General features: G+C 38.9%; 1 protein-coding gene across 3 annotated transcripts in view; it reads left to right on the top strand.

Moving 5' to 3' along the window:
- Positions 1 to 12692, top strand: part of MGAT4A (alpha-1,3-mannosyl-glycoprotein 4-beta-N-acetylglucosaminyltransferase A) — a 78147-nt gene that overhangs the window by 46082 nt on the left and 19373 nt on the right. For all 3 annotated transcript variants that reach the window (XM_033053626.2, XM_033053623.2, XM_033053624.2), the window contains 5 exons: positions 607 to 682; positions 2060 to 2174; positions 10717 to 10847; positions 11445 to 11552; positions 11955 to 12148. In XM_033053626.2, the coding sequence (XP_032909517.1) occupies positions 607 to 682; positions 2060 to 2174; positions 10717 to 10847; positions 11445 to 11552; positions 11955 to 12148 (624 nt within the window). The remainder of the gene's footprint in view (positions 1 to 606; positions 683 to 2059; positions 2175 to 10716; positions 10848 to 11444; positions 11553 to 11954; positions 12149 to 12692) is intronic.

Raw genomic sequence — 12692 nt, 5'->3', positions numbered from 1 at the left:
ACATTTTGGTCGTTTACAAAACGGCAAGTGGGATGTGAATTCTTGAAATGTTTTCTTACTGTAATTCTTGCAAGTGTGGGGATGCTAAAAGTGCTCTGTGAATCCATTTCATTCCTAGCTACATGCTGTTCTGTGCATGATCAGAGACTGTGCTTGGTTGAATCCATTTAGTGTTAAATTTTGGGAGGAGAACTGAGACTTTAGATATTTGTTTATTCCTGTATGTGGACTCTTTCATTTGCTGTTTTTCTTCATGAAATACAGGGTAAAACCCAGTAGTTCTTGTTGAATTACTGTTTTAAATGCACATTTTAGCGAAATGTGCATTTAAATGTTTTTAGTGAAATGTCAGGTAGTTGTCACAAAGGTTCAAATTAAACAGGCAGTTCGATGTCTGTATTAAAGCGTAAGGTGAAAGCTTTGTTCCTTTTTTTCTTTTTTTTTTTTTTTGCAGTCAGTGGATTTCCTGAGGGAACAGTGCCAAAAGCAGCTGTCCTAACATTTCACTGATATGTGTCATTCTTCATAATGAAATTTACTTTATATTACCAGCATGTATTGAAATAACCTTTTTTCATAAACTTTAAGCTTTCAATTTAATTTCAGATGGAGAACAAAACAAAACTTGGATTACTGTTTTCTTATGATGTATGCCCAGAAAAAGGGGGTTTATTATATTCAGGTAAATTTCTCTTCTTTATTTTGGGACAAGTTTTCGAATGAGTCTCCAGAAATTAGGTTGTTAGACACATGAGAAGGGCCAACAAACACAGAACAGGGAACTTGATCCCATCATTTAAAGAGGGCATTAAGTATGGTGCTTATGGTATACAGGGAAGTAATTTGAGGAGGACACTGCCTCTGAAGTATGAAAGTAATTTATCCTATGTCATTTATCTTAAGATGCCTAGGAAAAAAAGTAAAGGAATCCAAACAACTTTACTATGTTTTCCTTGTCCCCAAAATAAATTATTGTTCAGTTGCTTAGGCAAAAGAATTAGTTTTTAGTGGAAATGAAGCTAAAATCTATTTTTTTTTCTTTTGGAAGTACAGTATCACTGTAATATTACTGTTGTGTATAGACATAGGATTTTTTTCTTCTTTTAAATGAGTTTTCCAACAACAGCGTTGAGCAGTTCTTCAGTTTAGCTCAGAATTGTTCCTATGTGTTTTTGCTTTGAAGCAGAAATCTTACCTACAGGTGTTTCAGATTTAGTAACTGCACTAATGATCTTTATTTAGATTTTGTGCCTGTGTCCTTGGGGTGTAAAGTCCCACACATCTCATCTAGTTTTCACAAAGCTATGCTGACTCCTCTCTGAGAGCTGTTGGAGTCTCAGCTCTCTGGGGGGCTGCAGAGCCAGTAGTAACATGTGACAGTCTAGTTTGATACTGGGAAGTTGCACAAATATTAGTGCCAGCACAAGGGGGAGGGCATGGCTGCATGGTGAGAAAGGACAGGAGAAGCAGGATCCCTAATGCAGCAATGGCCTGCACTTAGTGTGAATTAAAGGGACTGTAGCACCCCATGTTGGCAATTCTGCAGCCTGGGCTAGATGTTTGTGGACCATGCAGCTGTGCTTCTGTTGGACAGGTGAAATAAATCTTCCCTCTGCAGATATTTGTCTCTTAAAGGCCTCTTGTCTCAGAGGAGAAACTCTTTCAGTGCTCTTACATTTGTGAGTAGTCACATTTGTGTACAAATAATACAGATATTGAACTTGTTCTGATAATGCCACTTAGACTAGCATTATTTCATGGATGATTTTCCTTCGAAGAAAAAAGCTGGAAAAGCAGTGTCCTAAAGTAAGAAGTCAATATATGTTTGTGGATCCTTACTACAGAAGGATTCTGTATTAGTTCTCCACAAATAGACAGACTCATCCCTACAATAGCTATTCCAGGCTGTGGCATCTAGGTTTTATATCAGTTGCTAGCATTAGAAATATATGGTATGTATTAGCAATATATTATAAGTCACTATTTCCTAGCTGTACTTTTTTCTATTGCTTTGCTAGTGCTTTTTTTTAATGTTGTTATCACTTCTACCTTCCTCTAGCTTGAAGATGACATTGTTGTCAAGCAGAATTATTTCAGCACAATAAAAAATTTTGCGCTTCAGCTCGCTTCTGAAGATTGGATGATTCTAGAATTTTCTCAGCTGGGTTTCATTGGTAAGAAAATGTTCACTTTGCAGTTTGAAAGAACACATTCATACTCAGACTGTGAATTAATTGTGATCTGATTTCAAAACTATCTTCTTTTTACTGGAAATAGACCATGAAGTAGAAATTGCCTTTTTTAGAAACTGTGGTTTAGCTCGTGGTTGTTGCTTTTGCCCCTCATTTGCTTCATATACTTTTGTATGACAGAGGCAAACTCAAACTGTTGGAAGAGAGGGCATTTTTATAACCAAAAGTTAGTTTATAAAAATACTAACAATCAAACTGCAAGGCATGACTTATTTTTAATTTAGCTGCTGTTAAAATGTAATTAAAACATAACTGACTGAAGTAAAGAAAAACCATGACAATTAGCTCCATCTAAAATAACTTCATTGGTGTTTGTGCCAAAATTTCCAAGAATTAGCAGGCATCAGTTTGTTGCAAAGCCTGTTCTATCTCCATCTTTCTACTACATGAAGAAGTTATGACAATCTGCTCCTTAAATGCAGTCAGAATCTGTCATTTGCAATGAGCAGCAATGAGAGGGGTTAATGCAGGATTTCAGGTTGTTGTAGGTTGACTGCCAAGGTGCTCTGAAAATTATGATTCTTTGCTCTTACACTAATATCTTTTCGTGGAGAGATACTAGACTTAACAGAAGAGTGATGATAAAGAAGTTTTGAAGGGATTTTACAAATCAACAGGTTATTTCATTATTGGACTGATGTGTCATGATCTTTTTAAAAGCAGCAAGCTGAAGATATACAAGGAAAAAAATCAAAAGCTGGGGCAGACTTTGGAGATTCCTGTGGTCAACACAAATGATTCCAATATGATGGCTGTAAGCTGGGTTCAAAACAGAAAGAAAATCCTACATGTAACAGATAAAAGTGCAGCCCTGAGTTCTGTCATTCTCTTGGAAATTCTTGTTGTTCTCTTGCCTTTAGATCTACTTGCCAGAAAGTGGCTTCATTTTTAGCTCAGTGACCCATAATGGTTTCACTGAGAACCGAGAATGTTGGTACTACTTGAATAAGTGCTATCCTGTTTCCAGCTCAGCATCAGGTGTGCAATAGTTTCCTGACTTTTGGGGGTCTCAGAGTTTCCTGGAGTAGAAAGGAAAACAGTAATTATCCCTCGTACATGCTGTGTTAGGGTATAGAATGGTACTTTGTAGACTTGCCTGCTAGTTTAACCTATAGAAACAATGGGGAGGAGGAAAGGAAATGGGCAGTCTCCTTATGCACCTGGCCATCACCTAACTGCTTTGGGCTACCATCAGACATACACTGGTGCTGAAAAATTAGGGGATTGGTGCTGTGACCTTAGAGGTGGGAGAAGTAGGAAATTATGCTGCCTAGCATGGAAAAATCACGATTTAAGTAGTTTACTGACATCTTACCCTAAATAAACTACTCCTTGGTTGGGAAACTCCTTGCAACATTGTTACATGTTAGCAGGAAGTGGTTGAATACAGCATTTGATAAGACTTTGTTTCTACTGTTGAACAGTTAAACCTTAACCCAGACTAAGCCCAAAATTTGAGTTTTAGCTCCAGTATAATTGCACTTTAAGTATAAATTCTGTATGAAATTCCTGGGCTATAGAATTTACATTTATTCTACATTTGCCTGATTTAGTGGTTGCGTGTCCTTGCTTACAAATTGCCACTTTATAGAATGACATACCAAATGTGCATAAAACTAACTTACACTTTGTATATGCACTGTCTACTCCATGCAGTTATATTTCAGGTCACTTAACTTGCTTAGTATTTGTGTATTTCACCACCCCTTTCTGTTCTCTGTGCTGCTGTAGAAGGCACAGTGTTTAAGACTGGTGGGGTAGGGGATAATTCCTAGTACTGAGACTTGGCTTAATCAAAAGCACAACTGTTTAAAAATATCTTGTTTTTCTATACTGTCTGTATACTTCTGGGTGGTGTGGGCTCTGAAAGTAGCTGTAGTTAAATTTAGTTGTTAGCTCCTGCTGCTTGCATCCCTGTTCTTTGTTCCTTGTCTCATATTTGTTTTCCTCCTCTTAACTAGATGATGTCAGTAGAATTTCAGATGCATTATTTAGCAATGGCTACAAATCTTAATGTTGTTTTTCTACATAGAAAATTAAATTAGATTTTTTTCTTCTTCTACTATGGCTACTTATCGTGTTCTTTAGTTTTGGGGGAAAAATTGGTATTCATAAAAGTAACTAAAACTTTTGACTCTGTTACACATTGGTCCTATAACCATATATACCATATATTGCTTGGAAATTTTATGCAAGCAATGTAGACTTCCTCATCTCTGTTATCCCTTTATGGATCTTGATGCAGACTGATACTGTGGTAATTTAGTAATGCAGAAACCTTTGTGAAGGATAACAGTAATTTGTAACTGGGGATCAATTTTATATGTAGATGTCCAAGAAGGAATATAGAGCACTCAATTCAAAGAATTGTAGTGTCCTAATTTGGAGGACAGGTGTCTGCTAAGAAAGGCAGGAGCCTCACTTTAGAATGGAGAATGTAACCCCCCCTCCCTTCAAATTATTATAATTTTGAAATCAAGCGGCTCTCAGGCAAAGATATGGGAATTAGGAGTAACAGTTCTTTACTAGGGAAATTAAAATAGAAATACAGTACTATAAAGGAACAAACCCCAAACCCTGACAAAGTCAGAGTACAACCTGACACCCCGTCAGGCAGGGTGTTGGTAGCAGTCCCATTAAATGGTGGCTGCATCCTCCTGCAGTGACAGATGTGATTCAGTTGGAGCTGTGCTCCTGCAGAAGGTGCAGTTTCCCACTGGAGGTCCAGTGGTGATGTGGAGAAATCCAGTTTTCCTTTGGAGTCCGGTGGAGAAGGGGGCTCCCTTAGTGTCCCAAAACCTCTGTTTTTATTTTGGTAAGAAATGTTGGGCTCTTCCCCCTGGCTGGAGCAACTTCCAGTGGGATGCAGTAATTTTATCAGTCACACAGTGGGACTCAATGGGCCATTAGCAGACAATGACTCCCTGGAGGAAGGATGGGTTGTGAAAAGATAAAGAACAATGCCCTGCCTGGTTTTAATGGATGGCCCATTAGCAGAATGTCTCCCACAGAGATAAGGATCACTGTCCCCACCCTCAACAGATGGTGATAGAATAGATACCTTTTATCACACCCTGTATTGTAACCCAAGACGTGTAGAATGATCTGGTTTGGAAAGGACCTTAAAGTTGGAGACCTCCTGCCAAGGGTAGGAGACACCTTCCACTAGAACAGGTTGCTCAGAGCTCCATCCAGCCTGGCTTTGAGCACTTCCAGGGATGGGCTATCCACAGCTTCTCTGGGCAACTCATGTCTAGATGCTACTGATTTAGAAATAGTCTCTCAAAAGGGGAGGTGTGGCTGATTCATTGTGAGCTGTTGGAAACCTTGATTAGCTTACAAGTTTGCGAGGTAAAAATGTGGGATTTTTTGTCATAGTGTATTTCTGAACTGAAAATCTAATTTATGCAAGTGCTACATGAGGAAGTGGCAAATATAGCTATTTAGGCTGACAGCAGGATTATAGAATTCTGTCACCTCTGCCACAGAACAGACGTTGCTTCCTTTGGTTTTTTTTAATCTTGAAAGCATAGTCTTAAGTGCTGTCAAGTATCTAATAAATAATGGGTGAGATGTATGCTGTTTCCTTAAGAAGCTCTGTGGAAGGAGATGTATCTTTTACTCTTCTGAATTCTTGTTTGCACTGCACGACCTGTGACATAATGTAGGAAATTCCTACTAGCTTTTAATGAGGAATAATGATTTGTCTTCCAGCTGCCTGTGAGCTGAAGTGGTTTCCAGAGGAATTGCAATCCTTGCACTGTAGCTATAATGCCAGCTGTCATAAACATTTAATGAGTGGTCTGAAATGGCCTTTTGGTTGTCTTATACAGTTCCTCTGAGTCTTATTGTGTCCTGATGTTTTAAGGACTGTTGTTCTGATTATTTTAAGTTGTTCTTATTGCAGTTTTGCTCCAGTTATGCATATAGTTGAAGTTTGGGAAGGAGTAGATAAAGTCAAATATTTGAGCTTTAAATAACTTCAAAGAGATTCTGGTTTTAATGCCAGCAATTAGCATATCATTAACAGGGAAAGCATTGAATGTAGATAGAATATGTGCTTGCAGGTGTAAAATTGTTGGTGTAGACTCAGTGTTAGTGATGCTCATGTGGAAGAATTGAAATTAATGATTGAGATATTTGCAGTTCAGAGAGCTAGAAAACAAAGCGCTTCATTTTGTGCGTGCCTTGTATTTGCCAGCAAAATACTGAGAGGGCCAGAATTATTCACTAAGGATGGCCTTGAAAAAGACTGAAAAATGAATAGAAGTCCTGTCAGGGGCAGTAAATCAGAAAATGTTCCGCAGGTTTGTTTTTTTCCTGTCCTGATCATAATTTTTATCAATATAGATAAATAATTTGGAGAAAGTCTACATTTTGTATCTCTAGGGATTTAGGTTTTACCTTTGTCTCTTAATCCTTTCAGATTTTGAAGTTTTTTCACTACGGTAGGTTGTATGCACCCAGAATCCAAAAGCTCTGAATTTTTGTCAGAGTGTCCTGAATTTCTGTCTGTTCCCATGTACTGTACCAAGTGCATGAACATGGTGCAAGATGAGCCAGTGTCTCAATTCTTTCACAGAGTTTGCGGTTTGAGGCAGGGTTGGATTTGGGTGGTGTGTCAGTGGTTCTGTGGCTCGCAGCACTTTCCTGATATGCTGCTGCATGGGAGCTGCAGGACAGAAGAACCTCGGTAAATGCTCCACTTGTTCTTGGGTTGTGGCTGTGCCCTAGGGAAGCTACACTACTACTGCTGCTCTTGCTTAGGAGAGACTAGGCAAGGGCTTGATTGTTTGGGATTCAGAGGGGCTGGGTGCTGGATCTGTTCAGTAGGAGTTGTACTGGGCTGATTTTCATTACAAGGACTAGGTGTGGCCAATCAGGGATCCTGAGCTTTGAAGACCTGTTTTACCAGAGGCTTCACTGCAGAGCTCTGGTTTTGACCTGCTGTAAGAAGACTGTTCTGATTGAAAAAAGGGGACATGGATGTATGGCAGAACTGCTGTGTTGGTGGTGTCCTGAGACAGAAATGACAGATGAGTGAGACAATGTTATACGGGGGGATGAGGGGCTGGGGTCAAACTGTGCCAAGCTGTTTGTGGGAGCTGGTGACAGCATTTCAGAAAGTGGTATATGGATATCTGTCCTTGGCTACTGAAGGAAGACAAGGGCTTGTCTTGGGATCAGGATGTTTGCTGTTCATCTTTGCTCCAGTGTTCATTAAGAATTAATGTGAGAAGACTTTGTCTCCACTGTTGAACACTTCCGTGGTGCTGTGCAGTGAAATGCAGAGAGGCAGCTTGGGTTAAAGATACCAGTGCAGGCACAGCCAGCTTACCTCACTTGTTCTGACTAGCTGCAATTGGATGTATCAGTGTGGCTTGGTTGGTTGATTGGGTTTTGTTTGCTTGTTTGTTTTTTCCTGGTGTGCCCTGTGACATCACTATATCAGTTAGATTATTCCCCAAGTCTGGGATGGTTGACTGCATGGTGGAAAGTAGAGTGCCAGCCTAGAGGAAACTGCCTCTGAGCCTAGACAAGTTTGCCATATGGAAGTAAATAATTCATTGATACCCTGTTTCTCTTTTATATAAAATTAGCATAACTTAAATTAGGGACGAGTGAATTCCTACTCTTACCTTCAGTATTGTTCTTAGTATATTTAATTGTAGGATCCTGTACCTTCATGCCAATTTCTAAGTGACATGATCTGGGAATGAGGACAAGACAATAATCCTTATGTTCTTCAGAAGATAAACTAATCAAAGGAAAAAATGTCAGTGTGATTCTTCTGCTGTGTCCTTGGGTAGAAGAAGAAAAGTATTCAAGAGCATCATGGCTTTGTATAGATCCTGGAAGAGGATAAACTGTCTCTTCAGTCTACTTGCATTGAGATTGGGGCAATATATTGTGAGGATATTTCTGTCTTCTGACTCTCATTGCATTGTGCATCTCTCTGACACCACATGGAAAGGTGCACTTCCTATGGAAGCAGATGTGACTGACAGACTGCCTCAGCAGGCGTCACCTAGAAATGGTTTCAGTCCCGTGAAAATCCCAGAAACATCTCATAAGTCCCATTTTTAGCTGCTGTTTTATTAGGGCTTACCATGTTTTTCTCTTCTCCTGCCCTATACCATTGAAAGCAGTAGGCAGAGATGAATCACCAGGAAAATTGGGATCTGTTTAATTGGAAGTGTGACAAGCTGAAAGCTGTTATTCTGCATGACTATTTTACACAACATTGAACTAATCATATGATTGTTTCCTACCCATTTTTAAATATTTACTTCTACAAATAATGTTTAACAATGTGACAATACAGTGTGTAAATACTAACAATGTACTAATAAAAGTAAGAGCATCTTTCTTATGTCTTTTAAGAATAAAGCTTTGCAATTATCCCTAGCTTAGCAGGAGTTGCCCCTTGTGTAGTGGGAGTTTCAAACTTTAGTTACAGAGTATTTTCATGAGATACCTATTTGAAGACCTCATTGCAATAGCCAGTTTAAAGTGATGGCAATACTTCTGCTTTGTAAAGGGCTGGATGAAATGTTCCTGTAAGGGACAACTTTGGTATAGCAAAGTCAAATCAGTTAATGTTTTACCACATTTACTTTTCCACCCCAATGTGTAAATTGTCTACTATTATGAGTATAGCATCATTCTAACAGGGGAAATAATTGATGCTTTAGTCAGGTGCTTCTTCCATATTTGTTGCATGGCATAATGATGTAGTCTAACTCAGAAACCTCCAAACTCCTCTCAGAGTTTCCATTGAGTAGTCTTTCATTGGCTTTGTCCTTATCCAATTTCACACAAGTCATAAAGAAAAGAGATTGCATCAGACCTGCTTTCTGAAAAGGGCAAGGTTCTTCCAGTGATCTCCTCTTAATATCTACTCCAGCTGGTTTTCCTAAGAGCAGGAGAAAATATTAGAACCTTTACCATGTGTGGAACTTGTTACTTAGAAAGCCTATGGAGGCCTCTTCACAAGTGGAAAAAAACCCCTCAGAACATTTCCTGTGCCTGAGTGCTCTGTGCGTTAGTGTGTTGTACAGGACTCCAAAACATGGAGAGACAAAACTTGCATTGGAAAAGAGCTTCTGCTGGACTCTGATCCACTAATGCACACATGCCCCAAGGGGCCATCCCTGTTTAGTCCAGCACTGCCCACATCTCAGCAACATCTGCAGAACTGAATCACTTCAGCTGGTATCTTTCTGAGAGATTCGTTGTTATGTGGTATCTTTCTTCTTTGCCTTCTCCATTGTAATCCAGCAAAGACTTCAGACTTCATCTGCAAACCTAATGATGTTTTCTGTATCTAGCTTGAAATCTGGAACTACCTTTGGGATTTTAGCTGGCATGTGGTCATAGAATAATTTTGATTGGAAAAGACCTCAAAGAGCAAGTCAACCACTAACTCAGCACTTCCAAATCTACCACTCAATCACGTCCCCAAGTGCCACATCTACACATCTTTTAAATACTTCCAGGGATGGTACCTTAAGCATTCCCCTTAGCAGCCTGTTCCAATGCTTCAGTGAAATCTGTGGTACAAGCACTTGCCAGGGCACTTCAGCCTTGGAGTGCCCCACTCCCAGATGTATTGCTCCTGGTAGCAGTGTTTTCATATAAGGCATATAAGGCACCTTTTTCAAGTGCTGCATTCAGATTGACACAATAGCCCTGTGTATTTGCCGCCTTTCTCTTCAGACAGCTCTACTGCCAGAGAAGTGTATTCCACAACCATGTAGGTGATTGCTCATGTTTATGTTAAATAGACTTTCTTCATCAACAGTAAATTTCTTTGTTTTGCAAAGGCCTCCTTTAAGCCCCACAGTCTGCAGGATTCCCAAGAATCCTTTTGCACAGTGCCATCCAGAAGTCCTGCTGATGGCCTGTGCACCTCAGAAAAAAACTCTGGTCACTGTGGGATGTCTCTTTTTGAGTTGCATTGTCTCTGGATATGTTCTGGTAGCTTCCTTCTTTCACTTTGGTTTCCTGCCCAGAAGGTTCTGAAGTTAGTGGTAGGTATTGCATTTCTGCTTTTTGTAGGTGAAGAAGCTGAAATTATGTGACTGGGCAGATAACACTTGCAATACTCCTCGTCTCAGGTGCTTGAACTTACACATGACATGGCGAATAATAGATGCCAATCCATAACTCTGTCTTGATATTTTAAACTGACAATTTCTATTCTTTAGGAGACTGTGTTGTGGTACATTGAATATACACTGAATATTTTGATAGCACCAAGATATATGACAACAAATTCTTGTTTGAATAGTTATTTTTAGTTGAAAGATATTGAACCTTTATTAACATTGCAATTTCAAGTCGTTCATGCTAACATTTCTTGGTTTGGCACAAATGCTATCATCTGCTATCACATTGATTTCAAGAGACAATGTTATCTCTAATCTAAAGTAACTTCAGGTATTCTTAATGTCACCCACAGGTAAAATGTTCCAGTCTCCAGATATCACTCTTATTGTAGAGTTCATATTTATGTTTTATAAGGAGAAACCTATTGATTGGCTCCTGGACCATATCCTCTGGGTGAAAGTGTGTAACCCTGAGAAAGATGCTGTAAGTTTTTTTTATTTTTTATTATAAAGCTTCTAAAATGTTTTCATGGTGATGAATGAGTTGATTTTTGTGAGCTGAAAGCCAGCATAGTGTACAATATGGTTACTGCATGTTCTATAAGAGTCTTTATTCCTGCCAAGATTTTTATCTCAAAAAGAACTTCAGAGGGACACTTCTCAAGGGCATTGTAGCTGTTACTGCTTTTGGAAATTTTGGAGATGGGTGCAGTAAGGATTAAAAGCAAAAGTCTAGTTAGATTCTATGTGTAACAAACCTAAAATAAACTAATACATGTAAACACAGGTGAGACTGCAGAATGTCACTACTTGGATAGCAGTCTTGGAGAAAGTTCCAAATGGGGAATAAACTTCATATTTTGGTCCTTCATTTCTCAAGAAACACCCTTGCTAATAAACAGGTTCTGTGTAAGGACCTTGAACAGTATTGCATTTGCACAGCAATCTTGGTAGATTTCTGGAATGAAAACATGAAAACTGGATAAATAGGCCTAGGTTCTTACCTTGTATTGATTTTTACTAATGTGTTGTTTTGTTTTTGTTTTTTATCCCACCCTTACCTTTTCCCCCACCGTTTCAGAAACATTGTGATCGACAGAAATCTAACCTACGGATACGCTTCAGGCCTTCTCTTTTCCAGCATGTTGGCCTCCACTCTTCTCTAGCAGGGAAGATCCAGAAACTCACAGTTAGTAGACAATATTTCCCTTCCTTTACAGAGCAGGCTGATTAAATGAAAAACATTGTGGTGATGGAGAAAACAGGCATTTTCTTGTTTTATTGCATTTTCAAGCATGTTGTATATTGCTCCAACTGGAATAAATTCTGATACAGACTGGTTAATATAAAGTAGAAGTTCTAGTCCAGCTTATTTATGTGAATTTTTACTAGGGGATATTTTTTCTGATTTTTTTTTGCTTTAATGGCATGTCCATATTACTAAGCAGTGCAAGATCTGATGCACCAAAAATGAGTAATGCATTCATTTTCCATTTTATGCCAATGTTTGTTTTAAGTGTAACCACTTGGGAAAGGAGCATAATAAACAAGGTTGTCTGACCAGCATGATGTTTGTCTGTCTTTCAATTAGGATAAAGACTTCCTGAAACCATTACTGCATAAAATCCACGTGAATCCACCTGCAGAGGTTTCGACATCTTTAAAAGTCTACCAGGGGCATACGCTAGAAAAAACCTACGTAGGGGAAGATTTTTTCTGGGCTGTCACACCAGTTGCTGGAGATTATATTCTCTTTAAATTTGACAAGCCAGTCAATGTAGAAAGGTTAGTAATTACTTGCTGTTGGTCTCATACATGAAGTTGCTTGTGCCAAGAATGCTTTAAGGTAGAATTTAGGGCTGTCTTTATAACCTAGAGTGAAATGGTGTAGGACATTTGGAGTTCAGCTGAAACAGTGATCGTTACTGTCTTCCTTCTAATTCTTTCACTATGGTAAATTTTATCTTGCTTTTGAATTTTTTTTTTCATTTAATCTGGAGCCTTTTTGAAAAATGCAATGCAAAACCAGTGCTTCTCTGATGCAGAGAATTTTTAAAAAGCCAGTTTGGCCCTATTTGTATTTGGTTAGTCTGTTTCTAGTTACAGAACAATTGTTCAGCTTGGTATGTGGTACAGTGTGTTGTGCCCTGTGGCCTTGGTCCCTTGGTTGTCCAGATCAGAAATCTTGCTGGAGCGTATAAAGATGTCCCCAGACCTGAAAGCTGGGAACTCTGAAAGGCAGTATTTTTACGATGTAGCTTTAGGGCTTGAAAAAATTCAGTGTGCTAAGATTCCAGGTTGACCTATTTAAAAAATATTAAAATGCAAC

Source organism: Catharus ustulatus, chromosome 2 (genome assembly GCF_009819885.2).
Source record: "Catharus ustulatus isolate bCatUst1 chromosome 2, bCatUst1.pri.v2, whole genome shotgun sequence".
In the NCBI taxonomy this organism is placed as follows: domain Eukaryota; kingdom Metazoa; phylum Chordata; class Aves; order Passeriformes; family Turdidae; genus Catharus; species Catharus ustulatus.
This window is presented reverse-complemented; position numbering and strand designations above follow the sequence as displayed.